This window comes from Ciconia boyciana, chromosome 6 (assembly GCF_034638445.1).
Source record: "Ciconia boyciana chromosome 6, ASM3463844v1, whole genome shotgun sequence".
NCBI lineage: Eukaryota > Metazoa > Chordata > Aves > Ciconiiformes > Ciconiidae > Ciconia > Ciconia boyciana.
The window spans coordinates 30,976,295-30,998,609 of NC_132939.1; the positions used below are offsets into that span (position 1 = coordinate 30,976,295).

Genomic DNA, 22,315 nt, shown 5'->3' on the forward strand with positions numbered 1-22,315 from the left:
CAAACCACAGACTGGTGACAGATCCAAAAATGCTGATGCTTCTTTGGCTGGATGTATTTTTACTCATTCTTGTGAAATCCCTGATTTTCAACACTGAACAAAACAAACTTTTGGAATTTTCCCCACTTTCTCTCCCTTGCTTACATACTTCTGTCATGGTCTGAATACGTCAGAATAATCATTATGCACAAGCAAATGTTCCAGATAGGATGGGTCTATATCAACTAACATACAGATTGGTCTACTATGTACCAACAAAGTTTGTCATTCCTGTCATTACATCTATAGATATCCCAGCACCAGGGAAATCCCAAAAGAAATTATTACACTGGATAAAAAGATTCTTTAAAAAAAAAGACAAAAACTGTGAAATGAAAACTCTGTTAGTCCAAGTTAGGACAGGGGAAATTTTAGCCCAATTATACGTATATTGCAGCCCTTCTAAAGGAACCTACTAGCTAGGTGAAACCGAGTTGAAGGCAATGGAAGTTAGCATGGTGTATTGCCCTCCCCCCCATAGTCTGAAGTATCTCTTCATTTTTCCCCCTCCATAGTTCAGAGAAAGCCAGCTGCCATACCTCCCTGAAAGTCAATGGGTACTGCTGAAAGGAGTTCTCTGCTCAAGAAAACTAACTGACAGCTCATGCCGGGATATTTAAAATTCCAAGTAGCATGTGATAGCACAAGTTTAAAAACAAGCCAATACTTCCCATAAAACAAATACTGATGATCCTAGATGTTTAAAAGCTCCTAATTTCAAAAGTACTTACACAGATCCAGGGGCTGGAAGAGAAGGGATTATTTGGAACCAATGAAGGCAAAGATAGACTGACAGCTCTCCCGTCACGTTCCTAGGACAGCATTCAGGAACGTTGTCAATGCATGGAGTGAAAGCCTTCTACACCCAAGACACTTGTAGCTACAGGATGCCCTATGACTGTAATTCATCATTAATAGTAAGCAAGAAAAACATACTGATACAGAACAGAGGGTAAAAGACCAAATAAAGTATTTGACTCGTTACTGTTGTGAATAATATATTGTTCGAATATAACTTTGGACAGCTTGTGCATTCTTTGTGTGTAATCAAGTAAAAGAAGTTCTGTCACTGGGATATTCGCAGCAGAACTATTCCCACTTTTGAAATTGTGCAAAAGTAACAGTAAAAATTCCTTTACCTGTCTAAACAATGTTGTTTTCTATAACACTAGAATAAACAAGAATTTTATTGTAAGAATATATTGTAAATAAAGTGTGGGATGCAAAAATCTGTACTGTAATTCAAGCAGGCTATATGCATGATCATAGTTTCAAATGCAATTGCTTCACTGCTTAAAATTTTAGGCCTATACTTAAGTATGTTAAAAATAAACAGGGACAGATGGGGTCTGTCTGCAGTAGTAGCCTGTAGCAGATGTTTTGCAAAAGGCACATAAGAGGTGAGACCATTAGAAAACAGTTCTTTCCCTAACAAAGCCTCCTAACTTCCAAGAAACAGCAGTTTGGGACTTGGTATGACAAAGAGGGTATTTGTATCACTGTGTTTTAATAAATCTCAGTGGACTTTTTTTCTATGAATTTGCATAGTATTTTTTTAAACCCATTCATGTTTTTGATATCCAAAACACTTAAGACAATGAGCTTCAGATTTTAATTTCTCACAGTTCTATTCTGCATTGTTTGAAAAATTACTTCTCTTTGCTTGTTGACTTCCTGACAACTTAATTGAGTATCCCCTAATTCTTGCTGTAAGATGTAGCTGATGGTCATCCCTTATTTATTGTCTCCATGTCATTCCCAATTTTGCAATCCTTTATTATAATCTCTCTTGGTCCTAACTTTCCAAGTGGAGGAAGTTGCTTTTTAACCTTTTCGTCTATGGAAGTTGTTTCATACCTTTGATAATTTTCATCACTCTTCTCCCTTTATTATTTTTAAATGAACAGCACTGTGCAGAGCTGAAGACAGCACGAACTAAATAGGTCTTCTGTCCTTTTCTTTTCCTAAGAATTCCTATCATTGCTTGCCCTTTTGACTGTTTCTGAGCATTGAGATAACATTTTCACAGAACTATCCATAAAAATACTAAGAAAGTCTTTGATATGAATATATCTGGGGGTGCTGGTTGACAGCAGGCTCAATACCAGTCAGCAGTGTGCCCTGGCAGCCAAGAGGGCAAACCGCCTGTCAAAAGAGGTGATTATCCCGCTGTATTCAGCGTTGGTGCGGCCTCACCTTGAGTACTGTGTGCAGTTCTGGGCCCCGCAATTTAAGACGGATGTGAAGGTCCTTGAATGCATCCAGAGGAGGGCAACAAAGCTGGTGACAGGGCTGGAAGGCATGTCCTATGAGGAGCAGCTAAGGACTTTGGGTTTGTCTAGTTGGAGAAAAGGAGGCTGAGGGGCGACCTCATTGCTCTCTGCAGCTTCCTGAGGAGGGGAAGTGGAGAGGGAGGTGCTGATCTCTTCTCCCTGGTATCCAGTGATAGGATGCGTGGGAATGGTTCAAAGCTGTGCCAGGAGAGGTTTAGACTGGACATTAGGAAGCATTTCTTTACTGAGAGGGTGGTCAAACACTGCAACAGGATTCCTGGAGAGGTGGTCGATGCCCCAAGCCTGCCCCAAGCCTGTCAGTGTTTAAGAGGCATTTGGACAATGCCTTTAATTACATGCTTTAATTACATGCTTTAACTTGGTCAGCCCTGAACTGGTCAGGCAGTTGGACTAGACGATTGTTGTAGGTCCCTTTCAACTGAAATATTCTATGCTATTCTGCAGCTTTTGCATAGCTACATTAATTTTCATTTACCAAAACTGAATCTTCTGTTATTATCCAGCCACGAAGTTTCATAACAGCCTCCTGAAAACATTCAAAATAAGCTTTTTTACGGAATATCTTTGTATCGTTGGCAGAATTTGGCACTTTATAATTCCCTTTTTCAGATCACTTCTCAAAATGCTGAAAAAACCATGCAGATTGTTGTGGATCTTAGTTAAGCTCCTTCCATTGTGAAAATACACCATTTATTCTTTTACTTTGTTGCCGAACCAGATCTTCCTTTTTATCTCATGAAAACTTCTAATTCTACGAGTTAGCTGGAGGGCACTATTCAAAGTTTTTTGAAATCTACATTACTACTGACTGGCTCAACATCCTCATCATATTCATTAACTCCTTCAAAGAATTAGATTTGTAAGCTGAGACTTCCCTTTACAAGAACTATGTTAACTTTTCCCTTTGCACTGTATTTACCTATGTGTCTACTTCTATTCTTCATTTCAATCACTTTGTCCAGTGTGGAATTAAAATTAACTGGTGCATAATTCCTTCAACCATTTCCGAGAGCCAAAAATATTAGTTCTGCATCGCAGTCTGTTGTGGTGTTGCAGAACACTGAGCACAACAGTGTCCTGAGCCTTAGCAGCAGCGCTAAAATTAGCTGATACATACCGGAAAAGAATGAACACAAAAAGTTGTAGTACCTTGAGAGATCAAGGAGACAGACAGTCACGTACTGCAAATTAATCAGACTTTGCAACAGAATATGATTTTTTAAAAATGCAATTTTTTTTTTTCAGAAGGGTATGCAAAGTGCTACATGTGTCAGTCAATAGCAATCACTTCAACACAATTTTAGTCCATCTACATTTGGAAAAACAGTTTGAGACTGCTCAATAACCAAAGCTGTAAGATAATCAAAATAGCTCACAGAAAAACAGAAATTATTTCTGTAGATTTGTTTCATTAGGAAAAATTGAATCAAGAGGACTAAGAATATTCAAATTTAAAAAAATAAAATGCTTTAAAAAAAGTGAGGAATGGTTCAGCGTGATGAAAATGGTTGTAAAACAGGAAATAAGAGCAAAAATTTTTTTTTTTTTAAAGAAGGAAATCTTACTCTATTTTAGGAAATATTTCGTAATGGCAAAACACATTTAACTGTAGAAGCAGACAAAACCTGACATTGCGCACCATTTAAAAAATCTCTCTAGGTCAACTATTTAGCTTGCAGAATTAAGAGCTGTGAGCTTACTCTTTTGATAACTCTCTAGTCGAGGTCCCTATATGATGGATTTGTCAAGAATCTGCTCTGAAAAATAGATCTGGAAGGAAAAGTGAACAAAAACGATCATCCAGCCTGAGCATCTCTGTAAAGACACAGAAGTTTCATGCAGTAGTTGCTGTAACACATTAGCATGAGGAGCAGAGGTGTAACTGTCTGGCTACATATTTTCCGTGGCCCCCACACAGCTCATTTACTTTCATATGAAGAGAAGACATTTTACCATAGAAGACTAGTTAATATTTGGTAAGTTAACCTTTGTGTCTCAGCCAACTGCCAAAAACTGCAGCAGTGGCTAGTGATGTGATCACTTGTGAAATTAACTGCGTATCAGCATACATTTCACAGGGAACAGTCCTTGTCTTGACTATTTCCAGTAATTACTTAGTTATTAGATTGTCCATCTCTATCCTGTATAGGCAGAGTCACCATCAATATAGATATATTACAAAAAGATGACAGCTCATTTCACAGTAATCAGGATAAAATTTAAATAAATGCTTTCTTCTTTGCTTTGTACATTAGTTTCCTCAGAGGATGGAAGTGCACCCTACATACCTAGCTTGCTTTACAGCACCTGTCACAATAGTTTGGGTTTCCTGCAGTATTTAACATTACAGCCACTGGGTCAAGAAAACAAACTCAGGTAGCAGCACAGACTCCATCTTTAATTCTCTGTAATTTATAAAGACAAAGATGGCATTAGCAAGCCAAGCTTTTAAGCCAGAACATCTGCTCAGATACAGAAATAAATACGATTTGGGGGACACTTCTTATCCTATTTGTTATTAATGCTTAATCCAGTCAGAATTAATAACAATACATTTGTGCAACAGCAACTTCCAGAGTAAGGAACTCACCTATGCATAAAACTATCTTTATGAAGTTCTCCATTAAAAAAACACCCTGAAACATTTTAATGTTCAGTTTCTGGTGAAGGCACTATGACAGCTCCTGTAGAAATTGCAATTACCATGCTCTTCCGTTAAAGCTTTCCGACTACCGCTGAAAACACTTGCTCTACATTGATCATTAATAAGAAATATGCAAATACAGCACATTTAGAGTTTAATTTGTATTTTAAAAAATGAACACAGCACATTTCCTTAGAAGCTAGAAACCTCCCTTCTGGAAACTGATTTTTTTAAATTGCATACAATCATAATGTTCTCTGCAACACAAGATTCACGATATTGAAAATCTTATAAATCACTTGGTACACACATGCTTTGTATCAGTTTCCCACTATGGGAGCGCTTTAGGCTCTACATGCAGTACTCTAGTTTAGCAAAGAACCATAAAGGGGTGAAGCTCATGGAACACAGGTGGAGTCCCTATTTATGAGGAGACCATCACTTAAATGGATGATCTTGTCCTGCTCTTGTATTAACTGAGGCAGACTGCCTGGAGTATGTAAATCAAATTGCTCAATTAAGTTCTGTATAAGTCTAGATTGGGAAAATAAATATTCCTAGATCATCTGCAGTATCATGAGATGGAGATGCATTGGTTTTGCCACTTTTAGTAAAGGTCAGCATGATTCATGGAAAGAAAAATTGCATGAAAGAAGACTGGAGGCTTTTTATCATCTGGAGTGGATTATTCCTCAGGCTACCATGGTATGTTTAGGATAGCCTGCAAGCAGAAACTCTGGTACATTCGGATGACCTCTCTCCAAGCACTAGACTGTATCTTAATACTTGTACCCAAAGAGGCCAATATTACATTTCAGGCACTATTAAGAGGAAGGAGCCGTAAGGTTCTGCAGTCTGCTGAAAGAGACTAACAACAGGTCTTCACAAATATAGCAAGGACTTGAAACGATCATGAAATCTGGTCCCCACTACCCGCTTCACAACATTTCATTGAGGCTCATTCACTCAAGCAGGAAGCCTAGAAACCTCCTAAAATTAAGTCTGATGGATTCTAAGTTGTTTGACAGCCTTTAATTAAACAGCACAAAACTATACTCCTTTTTTTGACGCTGATCTCATGAACAATAGTCACACAGAAATAAAAAGAAAACTCAGGTCCAGTTTTAATGTTTCATGTTTAACTTTATACCTGGTCTCCTCTTACTCACCATTACACAAAATAATGTATATCATCCCCTTTGAATTTCAGCTCGCTCTCCTTCAACGCACATTTCCTTTACACAGCTTCTCTTTCATGTACACTTTCGACCATACTGAAAGTAAGTTTAGAGAAATGTAGCTAGGATTAGAAATAACTGGGTTTGAGAGATTTGTGTAGCAGTGGATTTTAATTATTATCTGTTTGTTTTCTGTATCAGTTTGTTGTTTTCTGTTGTATTTCTGAAACAACTTTCATTTTTGAAGAAAGTCTCTTTGAAGATGTTGTAAAGTAATAGGTTAAAAGAATCTAAGTAATAAACTTAGATGTTTTATCACGCATCTGACTGGTTTACAGTGGAGATTATTCAATGATATTGCCTAGAAAATAAAGTGGATTTCAACTATAAAGCAAAGCATATGATGGCCAAAATCCTCCTCCAAATCCCACATCTGAAATTTTGTACATTTGCACCTTGAGATTCTTACTACGCAAGAAATGGTGCTGTGGCTTTTTTCCTTTTTTTCCTCCTAATGAATGGGCTTCTTGTTCTAACGTTCTTCAGAACATTTTTGCTAGTAGACTTTAAGCTACCTACCTTTACGCTTTACCTTTTCAGGAACTGGTTCTTAAAAAACATTTGCTTTACTAAGAATAAGCATAGAGGGCAACACCATTAACATCCAAACTCTGTAAGCTTAATGGTGCCCGAAGCTACAACAAAGCAGTGAGAAAGCAATGAGAGCCAGCAGCTTGTAACATAAAAAGGGGTAAGAAGTACTGGCCATTTCTATGTAATAGATTTCTTGGCTGTTTACTTGGCTCTAATAAAACACTTTTTTTTAAAAAATATGTATCACAGCACATTAGACCAACACCACAAACTTTCCCTTTCTAGAGGTTAAGTATCTGACAGACAGTACAGCCAGTTCTTCTTTGAGAAGCCACAAAACCAGAATCACTCAGCTAATCAGTCTGAGGACATCTAAATATTAAATTCTGTACTTAAGACTTGTTTTACAAATTGAGGTAGACACTGCAGGAATTTGCAGCTGTAAAATACCAGGAGAAGTTTCAAGTGGAATATTTCTTTAAATAAGAAAAAGCATGCCACCATTATTAACTGGTACAATGATGATACGGACTACAGGGATAACTGGTATTGTTTACCAACCATTTACTAACTCTTCCCCTTTTCCATACTGACAGGTGCTGCTATAATACTCTTGTAAAATGCACTGTGAAGTGTCAAAGCGCCTCCAAATAAAAACTGAATAATCTATGAGAAGTTACTTTATTTCCTTTTTTTAAATATACATATACAAGATATTTTATTTCAAAAGCACAAGAACATTATACAAGTTTCAAATTTACATTTTTGCAATTAAAGATACCAATATGTGCATTATCAAATAACTTCTTCTGTCAGTTTGGATGGAACAGAAATCAGTGGCATAAGCGTCTTGCGATCACTAAATACAGATTATACTCACAGTGAACAAAACTGCATAGTAATCTATGAAATGAAAGATGACCACGCTAGTCAGTGATGGATATGGGAGCCCATTTGCTAAATTAGTATGTGCAAACGTACAGAAAGATGCAACTTTCCTCTCCCACTTTTTCAGCTACAAAGAGATTTCTAGAGCTTTAAACATGAGCTCACCTGCTCAGACCAGCTCCTGTCCTTATATACTACAGTTCAGACAGAAAACAAAATAAAGTGATCTCACTACATATTTGATAACGGAATTTTTGTATCAGTGAAGTACAAGGTAACTGAAAGTTTTTGATAAATGAATAGGTAAATAGAGGGAAACAGTGAGTGAATACTATTTTGGTATCAATGAGGCATACATTTGCTAGTCTTAATCCAATATTTTTGTTGGTAAGAAGTGTTCTGATGATCTTAGAAATCGCCAGTGCATGCAAGTTTTTGTGTCAACTGTTCTTCTAAATTCCGTGTGCATCTCAAATACATTTTAGAGAAGACTAACAGAATTAATGTTTGTCTTTAAAGAGTTTCGTATTCAGGTTTTAAATCTGAAAGAATCAAAATAAGGAGAGTGGTCTTAATTGCAAGAAACAGAATACCCGAAAAATATACCAAAGCCAACTATTTATATCACCAGGGAAGGATTATAGCAAAAGTTATAAAAAAGTATTTGAAATCAGAACAATATTTGGTATTCCATTTTTAGATGAGTTACGGTGCTGTTCAGTGCACTCATACGTACTCTAAAAACTTTAAAGAACTACGAGAACAATGATATTTAAATCTAAATCATTATTTGTGATTCTACTATCTCTCATACAATCAATAGCAAAAAAAAAGAAATCATACAAAAACACACTCTCGGACATTAATTTGAAAACCTCCCCTTGCAAGCCTTATTAAAATGACACAAAAGAATCCAAATAGCGAAGGGGCAGGGAAATTTAGAGTACTGACAAGTTCAAACTTTCACAAAGAAATGGAATTCCTGGGAAAGCATTTTTACCCATCACATTACAAATTTTCTCATGTATATTATGGTTCAAATTCAGAAAACAGAACAACAAACATTTAGAACTGAAGCACAATCACATATCATTGAGAGAGAGTTCAATCACAATGTGCTATTAACTACTGAAGGGCAGAGAGACAGACTTAGCCACCTTTTTTTCCCTTTTCTGCTCTAACTGGCACTGAACAACTGAACATGCCCCCCAAAACACACGATTTCATGTATGTAGGCAGGGCTCCAAACAATAGTGACAGAGGATGAGGAATGGAAAATCCCTCAAATATGGGCAAACAAACTTATTTCTGATTCTAAGACTTGCTGCTTATGGGCATTGATTTTAGTCCAGTGATAGCTTTGAAGGTTTTCTACTTTACTGAAGTCTCTGGCTCTTGTATAACTTGCAGAGCTACACTACAACTACCTAACAGTATTTTCACGTTTGGTTCTCGGGGAAAATCTCAGAAGACAAACTGTAAAAGAAGTAAAACTAACGACAACCTAGCCAAATGGTGTAGCCCTAGACCTCTTAAGATATACAACATTAATAGGGGACAAATTCATTAGATAAAGTGCAGTTCTGGCAACACAAAAAGCACAGACTTTATTTTCTGATGCAACAAGCAAGATGGCAATTCCCCCATGCACTTTCTATCCCACAATTCTTCTTTAAAGTGTTCATTAGTGAAAACTCTTCATTAAATCCCAGGATATAGCTGAATGCAGGCTTTTTCTGTACAACTTAATGTTTGCTGTACCTGTTGCTACAGACTACTAAAGGCCTGGCACCACTTCCACTCCAATATTATGCCACAGATCTTGACCTATTTAAAAGCTTCACTAAGCTTGGGAAAAGAACCCAGGAAGAAAGTAAAGGAGGCTTTTCCATAGCAACACCATTTAGGTATATTCTCAAGGCATGGAAGAGACAGAAATGTGGTATATGCCCTGAAGCACAGCATTTGGGAAGCTGTCCTCGTCAAAACGTGTGAAACAATTACAACTTCTCAAAAAAGTAGAAATATTTCTGGACCTGAATGTTCAGTAATAATTATATAATGGGGGTTGGGTTTTGGTGGGGTTTTTTTGTTTGTTTTTTTGTGGTTTTTTTGGTTTTTTTTTTGGGGGAGGAGGGGCGGTAAAAAAAAGAACAAAACATTTGACGCAAGATTCTGTTTCAATGTATCAGTAATACATCCAACTTAAGAGAATCCATTAATTGTGTCTGAACTACAGAATCCACTTGAGACTAGATTATTTACTGCCACCCTCCTTTCCTTTTCCAAAGCACTGCCAAAGGTAAGAGTTTTCACTAAAAACAAATCAAGAGACTCAGAGCAGTTGCCAGTTGAATCCAAAGAAGATCTGATTCGTTTCTTGGCTCCTGGCAATCTCCTCTATGATGCAGTGTTGCTGCCATAGCAGATGGAGCTTCCGGTAACGCTCCCGACATAAGTGCAGAGGATTGCCTCTTCTTCATAGAAGAAAAAAGGAGAATACCCAATAAGCATATCAGAATAGCAACCGACAAACTGTTCCATTAACAGTCTTAATGATAGCCAGAAAATATTAAATACTTGTATGAACACCAATTCCAACAAATCTACTGGAAATGAAGAAAATTCTATATGAGACAAGTAACAACTGCCATTTCCAAGATGATATTTCAGCAATGGCAGTTGTTGCACATTTCTGAGGAAAAGCATGCACAGTATTCTTGAGAAAAATAAGAGAGTTTAACAGTACCAAAAAAGGGTATTTTTCCATTATGAATGACTGATTCATGACTGGAAACTGTCATTAGGAATTTGAAGTTAAGCAAGTTCACCAGGCCAAAATACATATTACAGTGCTATACATGCTAGCAGGAAGAACATGTTGTCTAATGGGTATAAGAAAGAGAGAGATACCAAAATGCAAATGTAGAAAGAAAGTCAGTCAAACGTTTACTTACTTCAGACCTGGATCTGTTTCTCCATATTCATCCAAATAGGGAGCAGGATATAAGCAGCCCCTGGTTTTACCTTCAATGAGGACAACTTTGCATTCCCTGATTCTTAAGGAAAAAATAGCTACATTTAAAATACATGACAACTCCCAGCAGGTTCTTAACTTTTTGGTGAGCTATACTTTAGGTCAAAGCAATGTTTCTTCATCTTAGACAAAAAGAATCAAGTGCTTTGACAACGTTGTGAATTTTGACCTTCAAGTATTTCCCTTTACTCTTTAACACATTAAATTCTGGCTAGCTACTTACTTGAGAAACATACAGACTCCAGCTCCACATTGAAGAGCATGAGAAGTACAGGCTCCCAACTCCTCCCCATTCACTAGTTCCTGACAGCAAGTATTCTGGGAACACAACATAGCCCCACAGAATAAACACAACACTGGATGTTTTTGTTCATCATCAGAAGACCGTGGACATCTAGAAGAAGTGTAACCAGAACGTTACAGCAGGAATTAAAACTTTAAAAGAAATGTTAATTACAGATAATATTCCTTTAAAAAAAACAAAAAAACCCCAAACAAACAAACAAAACACCAAAAAACCACCCAAAAACACACACAAACCTAAGACATACTATGTCATAATCACATTTCATATATCTGCCTCCTTTGGCTATGTTTTTACATTGCTTGAAATATTTTATCTGCAAGATATCTGCTTTGAGCAGGAGGTTGGACTAGATGATCTGCTGAAGTCCCTTCTAACCTAAATTATCCTATGATTCACTCTTCCTGGCATAAAACAGTGACAACCTTCTGGGCTTGTTGTGTCCAGTGCAAAAATAATTTTCAGGCTTATGGCCAAACCAAATGCACATTGCACTGGCGAAAAATGACCAGCAGATTAAGCTATAATAATTTTATATGCTATCCTATCAAACACAAGTGACTTCATTTAGTAAGCTGTTGTATTTCAGATTTAAAATGAACATGTGCTAGTACTGGCCAGTATAACAATAACAGTGCTTTCACTTCTGCAAAATAATTTCTGTACATAGTTTTAACACCAGTTACAGTAACTGCAAGAATATAAGAGTGACAAAACACCTAGGAAGACAACTAAATAGGTCACATCTTACCTAAACTGAGAGGCTTGGTTCAGAAGGCAGCTATAGTCTTCAGGAAGCTCTATTAAACTATTTCTTTTCCTAGGATACCTGGGTAAGTGAAAAAGAACTATTATTTTCATAATAAAGATCACAGCAAAGAACAGAATGGATAGCTATAAATTCCTGCTAAGCTTTTGGTCCTTTCTGCAAACTTCTGCAGTTCTAGAGCAGTTCTTCAGTCCTAGAAGCCCAAGTGAGAGGCTCCCCATGGGAGCTTCAGCATTTCTATATTCCAGCAAAGGCGATTAAATTAAATTTCATATGTAACCTACATGTATGAAGACATTTCACATTTCAGTGAGCTTTTGGTTTTTTCCTAGAGTAAGCTAGATAACTTGTCTAACAAAGTTGTGCATTCTCAATGAAGAGTCACTGCATGAGGAATAATACACAACCATTTAAATAGAAATGTACTTTTGGTAGTAGAGCTGGAGGAAGAAAATACAAGCACTCTAACTTGCCCACAACAAGCACTTCATCCTTTCAACAGTTTTAGTCAAAAACAGAAGAAAAAGCAACAATAACAACAAAAACAAGATTACCTTATTGCAATGCTTTTCCCCTTCAGACAACTTAACACCACCGGGTCAGCACACCACCTGTTTCAAACAAACAGTCTTTGATAATAATATACATTTAGGATCACTAAACTAAACTAGTAAGCAGTAAGCAAACATGGAGCACAGATAAAGCATTGATAGTTCTAGCTAAACCTTCACAAGGAGAAGCAGCTATTCTTTACAGTTTTGTTTCAGGAAAAGAATTTAAGTTTGTATACAGGAGAAAAACCTATGTGAAAACCAACAACACTTAAAATTATCAACATGCACATTAAAACAGAGTTCACAGTTTAAAAAATGCAAGCAGTCTTCAGGCATATTCAAGTTCTCAAGTGGGCTACAATACGCAGCTCATTTTGGAATATATCTGCTGAAAGCCACAGTGTAAGATCATACGCTCTACTAGGAAAATATTTATTGCTTTTATTTAATAACCATCACCCAATGGTTATTTTACAATGCTTTATTGCATGTTGTATGCTTGCTTAGAATGGCCAAATGTGTCTACCAAAACAATGGCAGATATTGGCAAGTTACTAAAGAGATGAATTGGTATGTCTAAGATATCTTTTAAGTTATTTCTACAAAAAGGAGGAGAAGAGAGAACTGTAGCAGATGGTCGATCTAGTAAGCTTCATTTAACACATTTCTCAACAATCAAATTTAGTCTTCTGAAATAAGATTCTTTCAAAAAACATATGGGAACTTGCATGATGATTTGACAACTGTTACTATTACATTAAATATGTAGCCTCCTACTTGAAACCTCTGTTTTTGACTGGGAGGACTACGATGGATTTGTTAGCCCTGCCTCTAGTGATTATTTTCTAATGTTCACAAGCACCTGTCCTCTGTGTTCTCTTATAAGCACAGTTATGTCTTTCAGCAAAGATGTAGGAACATATAAGACAAACTTATTTAATAATTCACTTGTGAAAATGCTATTAATTTGTAAGTAATTATATATACTACAAATGCAATTCATTATAGTAAAATTGTATGTAGGGAATTGTTTAGGTCAGCTATATGGACTGTAAGTTGGAGTCAACAGCTCAAAATGTCCCTAAATTGAAGGAACCTAGACAACAAAACAGAACAGAGGTTAAAAACAAAAACAAAACAAAAAAAACCCAACACAAAACAAAAAAACACCACAGAAAAAGCTGTGTGAGCCAGAGAATTCTGCCAAGAACCAGGAATAATAATTAATGCAACCAAGTGCTGAAACAGTCACATTAAATACATGGAGACATGCTCCAACACAATATAGCAGGATTATTCTGAGACTTGGGGGGTGGGGTGTCTGTTTATTTTAACTTGTGTTTTTGAATGGAGAATTTTACCAATTATTTCTTCACTGCTAGATTGCAATGTACATAATACTCAAATGGTACCTTTTAACCACTAAGCTAACTTCAACATTCATCAGTCTATTTTGGAAATCCAGAGAAGAAATAGTACAAAGCTTCACCCTGCCAGCTACATAATTTTCCATATTCTCATTTTATAGCTCATGTAATCAGCACTTTTACTGTAGATAGATTAAAAATAGGCCAAGGAACAGTAAGTGGCATACCATGCAAGCAAAGGCTTATGATAACTTCTTTCTGCATGAATTATTTCATTTAGGTCTGCAAGCACTAGTGCCTTAAACTATAATTGTTTAAAGTTTGATTTACCATAAAATATAGAATGTTTTATGTTTTTGAAGTGCTTTAAGAGATTCAGTATACCTGTGCACACCAAACAAATGTTTAGAACTCTAGTATGAATTTGAGCTCAATCATTCAGTAACAAGTTTGATCCAGGATTCCCACAGGGCCATCACAACAGAAAAACATGGCCTGTCCAGTCCCAGTTTGTACCTTTGAAGCAGTGGATTTACTGTGTCCCAATATTCCTGGAAGAGCAGGAACAAATTGGTAGGTAGACAGAGGTAACTACAAAGTGCCTTGAATTGCCCTTCTTCAGAAACTGCCAAAGAAAAAGATGACGAGCAACTGTTAAACTGTTTCAGCACTGCTGAATAATTCACTCAACACTAGAAATCTCCTGATCCCTTTTCCATTGAATAACATATATCTCACAGCTTCAGCATAGGTCCTAGCTAGTACAATTGGATGTAATTCCACTGACTTAAATCAGAGCTATAATCATCTGCATTAGCTGAGGATCTGCTTTAGGTTTAACAAATTTGACATATATTAAGTAATCTTTAAGTCATGCATAAGTCACTGTAATAACAGAATTCCTTGCTTAAATTCCATTTCACTGCATAATATGTAACATATGTTAGTGCAGCATATTTCTGTACTTACCAGATTTTATGTTTTCACTATCCTTTTGGCCTGCAATGGTATTAAATTTTGCTATGATAAAGTCAGTTCTAACACATCACATAAAGTTGGGCTAATTTAATAGTTTGCTCGGTGGTCATTTATTGGCTCTGCTACAGAAAATGGCATTGCTGATTCACCAGGAAGACTCCTCCCTATAGAATTAAAGTTCCAGACTAATAGTAAGGACAATAGCATATCCCAAAGCACAGAGATTTTGACTTGTATATCCTAATCAAATTCAAACTTAGTTCACAGTTTATATAAATCAATTTAAGATGCTACATTTTGTCTCAGTTGTTCATAGCAATTTTGGTCCTCCTTTCCAAATAGCTGAAGATTCTGTGTTTCACTGCATTTTGACAAAAGACAAAATCTTTATTTTTGGATTTAGTATCTGTAATGCATTAAGATCCTTTAAGGAAGAGGTTTAAGTTTTATAATGTGCTTTATTTCTTCTTGGCTCTGTTTTCCTGAATCCCTATGTCTTTAGCATTTACCAACATCAGCAACTGCACAAAAAGATTTGGGTTTTTAAAAAAATATACTCCAGGCTATTTCTCAGGTGATGTAATCTAAGCCCCTAGAATTATCCTTAAATCACAGAATCTTTGTATCCACAAATACTTACTATCAATACATCATTGATAATTCACATATTTGCACACACTCAGAAGTAACTCTCTTCCACGCAAAGAAGGCCGAGACAACCCGGCTTCTCATGCCTGCCCCTCCCTATACAGATTAGTATTTCCTTTTCTTTCCAAGTCTTACTTTAATGTATTAACTATTAAGTTACTGTGAACATTTAAAAATTCCATTCTTCCAAGAAAACAGTAAATAAAGTCAATATCTAGATACATTTGCTTTCTCATATTTACCTTGTAGTAGTTCATCAGGTGGAGAAATTCCCAGCAAATAATGAAAAAATAAAGCAGCACAACGAAGGTAAGGCATGATGCCTTTTTTAACACAATCCCACACAAGCCAGCCTGGAATATCCTGACTAAAGCAACTGTAATACACAAATGAGAAATAGCTGCAGTAGTTCACAGTGCAAATCCTTCTAGCACTTTCACATTTTGGCTAGCATTGGTAGAATGGCAGCTGTGTAGAAGCAACACTGATGTACCCCAAATTCTGTGAAACACAGCCACCAGCACCTAACTTCTGACTTCCGCTTTGCCTAAGGAATGAGTACTGAGTTTATGTAGAACACTTACATTAAGCCTTCAAATTATCTCAACTTATATTTTTCAGAATTATAAAAAAATAAATAGCCCTTACATAGCTGTCCATCTCCAGGTAACTCAAGATAACCTGATTTAAACTGTGCAATACAGCATCACACATAGAGCAATTGGTTCTTACACTAGTTGTTTTTTATTACCGAAAGCCAGCAACTTTTTGAAAGGGTGAAAGTTTTTCATTCAGTTGGGTGTTTTGAATGCAATTCAAAAATGAGAAAAAAAACTCAACCAAATACTATTCAGGAACAACAAAACCAACAGAATTAAAAAATTAATACCTCATTCTTCATTATGGAAGTCACAACAGTAACACTCAGATTGTTTAAAATAAAGCTACGCTAATCCCATTTTTGACAAAAAATACTGGAGTGATACTCATCTCAATAATGATTCTTGTAATTTGTGCAAGATGAGCATTTAGTCTAAATTTCATAATAAATTAAACTTGCAGTGTCCCTGTTTTCTAAAAATTTTAAACTTAAATTCACATTTGTGTGAACATAATGTTCATACAAATGTTGACCAGGACCTGCTGAGAAACAACCTGTAAAGCCATATTATAACAATCATAGACCATTGCAAAATTATTATGCAGATTGTGCTGTTTAAGCACAGATGGGTCAGAGTTAGACGACGACAATGCATACACAGAAATTAAAACACTAAAAGTTTGAGCTGGGTTGCCTAAACTTTGGCATTTAATTCTGTACCTAGGCATCTCAGTACAGTGACCTGATTTTCCAAAATGCACAACACCTATGATTCTAAGCTCATGCCTCAGAAAAATTAGTCCTATTATTTAAATACCAAATTTTAAATATTTAGAAATTTAGACTTTAAACTTTTAGACAAGTGGGTAGCATTGTCAATCCTTGAGAAACATATCTTTGCAACTAGCCTTGGTGAAGATAAATCAAAGCAGAATTTGTAGGGAGTGTATCCATATTTTCTAGTTTATTTCACACACAGATACTGAAGTACTAAAGAGTCTGTAGCTATACCTGTCAAAAAAGTCTGAAAAGATAGGCATTAACACTTAAACAAATAAGCAACTGTGTTTAGCTTTACACTTCTCCCCCTTTTATAGTAAAGCCATTTCCTTCTTTCTGGCTTCCATCTATAATTGAGATACTTTAAAAAAAAAAGCAAGGCAAAGAAAAAATAACTACTATAGTTAGTGGTTGTATTTCTCTCCAGAGTGGATATAGGCATTTTTTCATCCTTAGACTAAGAATTTACTCTGTTGTCCACAAAAAGTAGCTATTTTAACTAAAAGTGTTCTTTTCACCAGTTTCCTTTTTTTCAGTGTTCAGGAGTATGGGAAGAAAGCACAAGGCACTGTGCTAGCTCCCCATACAAAATGGATAATTTTTTTCCTGTTTTCTGTGTTGTTCAGGTCAATCCCTATGGATTGTGATATTTCTAGGAAAACGCAATGCTATCACTGAACTGCTACTTACCCACTGGTGTACTGGCAAACCTCTCTACAGAAAGACTGTGCAGACCGTGCCTCCTCACTGTTGTCAGATGATCGAGCAGTAGGGGATTCTGCACACAAAAAGATGAATCCCACTGTAAGTGCACTTCATTTGTGACACACTTCTCTGTTTTTTTTACATATACTGAGCTGCTCTTTTTTTTTTTTTTAATTGCATTACAAAAATATTTCCACTTTATTTTGCTTAATTCTTTTCTATTTGCTGTTTTAAACCTAACAAATGTTCTTCTAAAACTGCATGCTATGAAGAAGAATCAGGATTACTGCCTCATTGCTCATCCTCACGTAAAAACTGCTTTCTTCCCTTGTACGTTTGAAGTTAGTCCTACATAGATTAAGCCACAGGAATTTATTTTTTTTTAATTCCCATCATGCTGAAGAAAAAGGAAAGTAGTAGCTAGGAAGCCTGTAGGTTACTGACAGTTTTTAACAGTAGTATGAAATATAGAGAAAAGTTAAATTCTCTTCTATCAGTTTATAGGATTCTGTATTTCGGCTCTGGGTTTTTACTAGGTTGAAAGGTAAAGAAAAGTTTATTTCCTAAATCCCTGCTAACTGTCACTGTACAGCTCAGAGTGCTGCTGCTGGGCAGAGCTTTGCTTCTCCTACAAGGACTGAAGAGGGGAAGTTACCACTCTGCAATGACTGACTTGAGCAAGTACTGATATATCAATAATTATTTTGTTTTCTGTGCTAAGCACACAGAAGTGATATAATAAAATCCTCTGAAAATGATGTAGTGCTATTTATTTTTTACCAGAAGACAGTTATGACTACTTAGCACTAAATGTCATTTATTATGAGGAAGTTTATACCTGGAACACACTAATGGTGTCCATCTATTATTTTTAAGAAATTGTGTAAAAATGCCAGAATAATCCAACCCGAACACCCCTCTACCTGTTGCTGAAGAGACGACGATTTGTGTTATGTGTGCCAGTGTTGTCAGATGGAAGAGGTAGAGGTGGTTATAGGCTGAACTAATTGACGAAGGTTGCAAGTCTACAGCATCCTCCCAGTATAAAGATGGAAAGGATAACACAACTCCCACCTACGGTGAAAGGGAAGGAGCAAATATTAAAAGTAAGAGAAATTTGGTAATAGCTACATGGGTAATAGAAATTATATTCTCACTATACATTTGTATTTCATTTCTGTAGTCAATTTAAATATGTTCATTTATCTTGCTAGTTCTAATTCACAAAGTGTAGCAAAAACTCATTGGAAAATATTAACCATTTATGCCCCTCCAGCATGTAGGAAACTCAGATATAGTTCCATTTGTAATTGCCAGTTTAGAGATACACCAAGAAAGCTTGTCCAGTTCCTAGAAAGCTTAATTTCTGGTTTTCAACACAAGACAAAGCACACTGAAAAAAGTTAGAAGTGAGACCAAGCATTAGTTAGAAAGGCAACCAGGGCAAAACAGGTTTTATTTTGGTGGGTTTGGTTTTTTGTTCGTTTGGGTTTTGTTTGCTTTTTTGTTGTGTGGTGGTTTGCTTTGTTGTTTTTTTTTTTAGTAGTAGAAGAAACTATAATATAGATTTGTAATAAGAACAGAAAGAAGAGGCTAAGAAGAGTAAAGAAGGTAATGAGAGTGAACGTGAAGGAATCAGAAGGTATGAGAGGCCTATTGAGACAAAGGGAAAGTGAGGGAAACAAGCTGAGTAGGTGCATTTCTCAGGGGGTTTTTTGGAGGTTTGATAGCAATGGAGGTGGTAAAAAGATGATTGAGACTGCAAGCATGAAATTTAGTAAGAGTGAGACAGGAAAGACTTGAAAGCTAGAAGAACAGCAGAACTAAAACTAAACATTCGCATATAGCAGCCATATGCAATCATTTGCTTGTATGCAGTGCTCATGTATAATCATTTGACTCATGCAAGTGAGCAGATAATGCAGGACTATCTACAGGGTAAAGTACACAAAAATCCATGCTCAAAAAAAATAGTATTAATATGAAGAATAAAATGAACCTGCTTACCAAAATGTGGAACATATCTACTTCTAAGAGGGATGGAGTGTCCTCAACTTTAAAGTTTGGTAGAAGAACTATAAAATAAAGATATCAATTATGCATTTGATATGCATTTTCTTCTTTTGGATTGAACTGCAATATCAGAATCTGATTTTAGAGCCTCTATAATTTCTGTGTTTTCATCAAAAAAATGTCCAAGTCTCTGAACTAAGGAAGTACTAATTAACTGCTTGCCACTTACTTAATTGATTGTGCATCTGTTTAGCTATTTCTACATGCCCAACCAGCTCACAATTTTAATGACTATATCTTAAAAATTCTGAGATAAAATTCTTTGATTTATTTCTCCAGCTCTAATAAAGCACACACAGTGTTAAGGGTGAAGTCCACAAATGTACTTAGGCACTGCAACACTAGATGCCTCACAACCTACCCCAATACAAAAGCCTGTACCACACCTAAGAATCCTATCGAATAGAAGGCAAGTCAAAGAGTAGGATTCACAAAGGCCACCATGCTAACCTAATCAGTAAGAAACATGGAGGATAGCGCTATGTGTCTCAAACTATCCCTCCCTGAGACCAAAATATCTTAAACTAGGCTGCAAGCAGCCTTTTGAAGTACTAAAAAGATGAAGTCTCACAATTAAGAGAGGAATACCTGTTTTGTGGCTTTATCCACCTGTTTAGCACAGAATTTGAATAATTTTGAACAGTGCCAGAAATAGATTGTTAACCATCTGTAAATATTCCAGATCTGAGTATCTCCAGGCCAAGGTAATCTGGGATAGAGGATTTTTTGGGGACTTCAGTGATACAGGGCTGGGTTAACAGAATTATTGATTACTTAAGTTCAAGCAATACTCCATGATTTCAGGCAACATTAGAGAAATTGAAGTTAGCACTGTTGTCAGTAGTCTAACCTTTGCTTCTATGCTGTATTAATGTGTGTGCCAATTTGCAATAGAAACTTCTGCAACAGGAAAGGTAGTAAAGAAAAGGAATACAATACCTCCTAGAAGACGAATCAGATGTTTCTGAATCAGGACCTGTGGTGATGTTGTTCTCTGAGCAGCTGCAAACTGCACTAATGCTTTAAGGCCACTGTGCTAGAGCGCAAGAGAAAATGGTTGGACAGGAGAAAAGGAAAGATATAATAGTGAAATAAAGCTGTAAAAACATATCTACTTCTACAAACAGAAAACACATTGATAAGTGAATTTAATATGAACTTCCATGTATAAGTAGAAACATTATTCTTTCAAAATGCTCTTTATGTTATCAATCTAAACATTGAGAGCTATCCATCAACAGAGAATGATCTTGATTTTAGCAGTTTCAACAGTTTATATATATAAATTTAAAAATACACACATATATAAATATATATATAAAAAACACTTTTTTGTTTAAAATGTATTGCATATCTTACTTGCCCATACCTGTCTATTTTGTAGAGATCCAAATAAAGGCTTGCCCTCTGTTTCCAAGAGGTTTTCTTAAAATTAAACACAGAAAAAATTAAGTTGCTTTGTTCTACAGGAACTAACATAACATTTTTGTTAGAATACACTTAGTCCAAGATTAATTTATTCTTAGTATATGTACTACTTTTAAAGCTCAACTTTATTCAGGTAAGAGAATTCTCTTGAAAAATCTATCTTAAATGGTACTGAATGTTTCCCACATAAATGGTTGTAACAAGCTTTTTAAAAACATTTGGTTTTCAGATCTTGCTAACTAAGGATTTAAAGGAACACTGTTTCACATGAATGATGATAAGACAATCTACAGATTTAGTTGTATTTTCAGTTACCTTATACAATGCTCAAAAACATCAAGGTATGTTTACAGGGATGCTATACAGCCATCTTACCCTCAGATGTGCACTACTGCTTTTGACTGTAGTTTAACAAAAATATTTTGAAAACAAAATTCCCAAGCTGGAATACAATTCAGCTTTCCTCCCTGAGTGCATTGGTTCTGAAGGGATAATAAAGAAAAAATAAGCCAATAAAAATAAGAAATCAAAATTAACTCAATTGAGTAAAAAGGTATCAATTCAAATGTTTTTGTGCTTTAGTCACTTTTCAGAGATGAATCAGTACACTTCAAGATCTTGGAATTTTTTTGTTGTTTTTGTTGGGGGTTTTTTGGTTGGGAGGTGGGGGTTTTTGTGTTTTGGTTTGGTTGTGTTTTTTTTTTAACCACCTCTAACAAAAAAATGAAAGTGTTTTAACTGAGCACTTCCATACATCAGTTCAACACACAACATGTGGAATTTCTGAGGAAACATGGGAAAAATCAGATTTGTATTTTTAAGTGTCTAGCTTTAGGCAATAAAAGCAATTCACATCCCTTGGGTCAATGATGCTTTGAACCTCTTCTAGAGACTCCACTAATACAGGTAGCTAAGGTTCCTTGTCTAGGCAGCTTGGCCACATGCCCATTAAATGGTTTTAATAATGCACCCTATGACTAGATTCAAAACCAGCATACTAGAAGCTATGTGGGCAGTTTTGCTTTACTATTTCATGGAAGCCTGCTCTATTTGTAAACAAAAATGAATCCAAGGAAGTGGTGTGGCCTAGGATAGGTCAGGCTGTCACAGTAGTCCCTCTGGTTTCATAATCTTGGTGTGGTAAGGCATCTGAATTTTCTACTTCTGACATAATGCCTTCGATATCACATCTATGATAACAGTTACTGCATTTATACACTTGCTGGCAAACTCATCCCTGACAGCCACCAAGGTCTTTTTTTAGGTATCAAATGAAAATAATCTGCAGAGCATTAAGTGCATTAATGTTAATAGGGCTGGGTGGCTTCTAGCCCACTCCTGATCCATTTGAAAACTCTGATAAAATCCAACACTAAAAAGATGCAATCAGTTTTCATTACTATTTCTGCCTTATCAGAATATTCCCAATCCTCC

At 36.0% G+C, this 22,315-nt stretch overlaps 1 protein-coding gene across 3 annotated transcripts in view; it reads right to left on the reverse strand.

The window, feature by feature from the left end:
* Positions 1-9,575: 9,575 nt before the first annotated feature.
* The window catches only part of UBR1 (ubiquitin protein ligase E3 component n-recognin 1), a 75,620-nt gene continuing 62,880 nt past the window's right edge, over positions 9,576-22,315 (reverse strand). For all 3 annotated transcript variants that reach the window (XM_072864294.1, XM_072864293.1, XM_072864292.1), the window contains exons 36-47: positions 20,823-20,878; positions 20,393-20,489; positions 19,388-19,455; positions 18,304-18,454; positions 17,366-17,453; positions 15,537-15,670; positions 14,185-14,293; positions 12,302-12,358; positions 11,730-11,807; positions 10,898-11,068; positions 10,595-10,696; positions 9,576-10,114 (exon numbers count right to left, since the gene is read on the reverse strand). In XM_072864294.1, the coding sequence (XP_072720395.1) occupies positions 9,973-10,114; positions 10,595-10,696; positions 10,898-11,068; positions 11,730-11,807; positions 12,302-12,358; positions 14,185-14,293; positions 15,537-15,670; positions 17,366-17,453; positions 18,304-18,454; positions 19,388-19,455; positions 20,393-20,489; positions 20,823-20,878 (1,253 nt within the window). In that variant the 3' untranslated portion in view covers positions 9,576-9,972. The remainder of the gene's footprint in view (positions 10,115-10,594; positions 10,697-10,897; positions 11,069-11,729; positions 11,808-12,301; positions 12,359-14,184; positions 14,294-15,536; positions 15,671-17,365; positions 17,454-18,303; positions 18,455-19,387; positions 19,456-20,392; positions 20,490-20,822; positions 20,879-22,315) is intronic.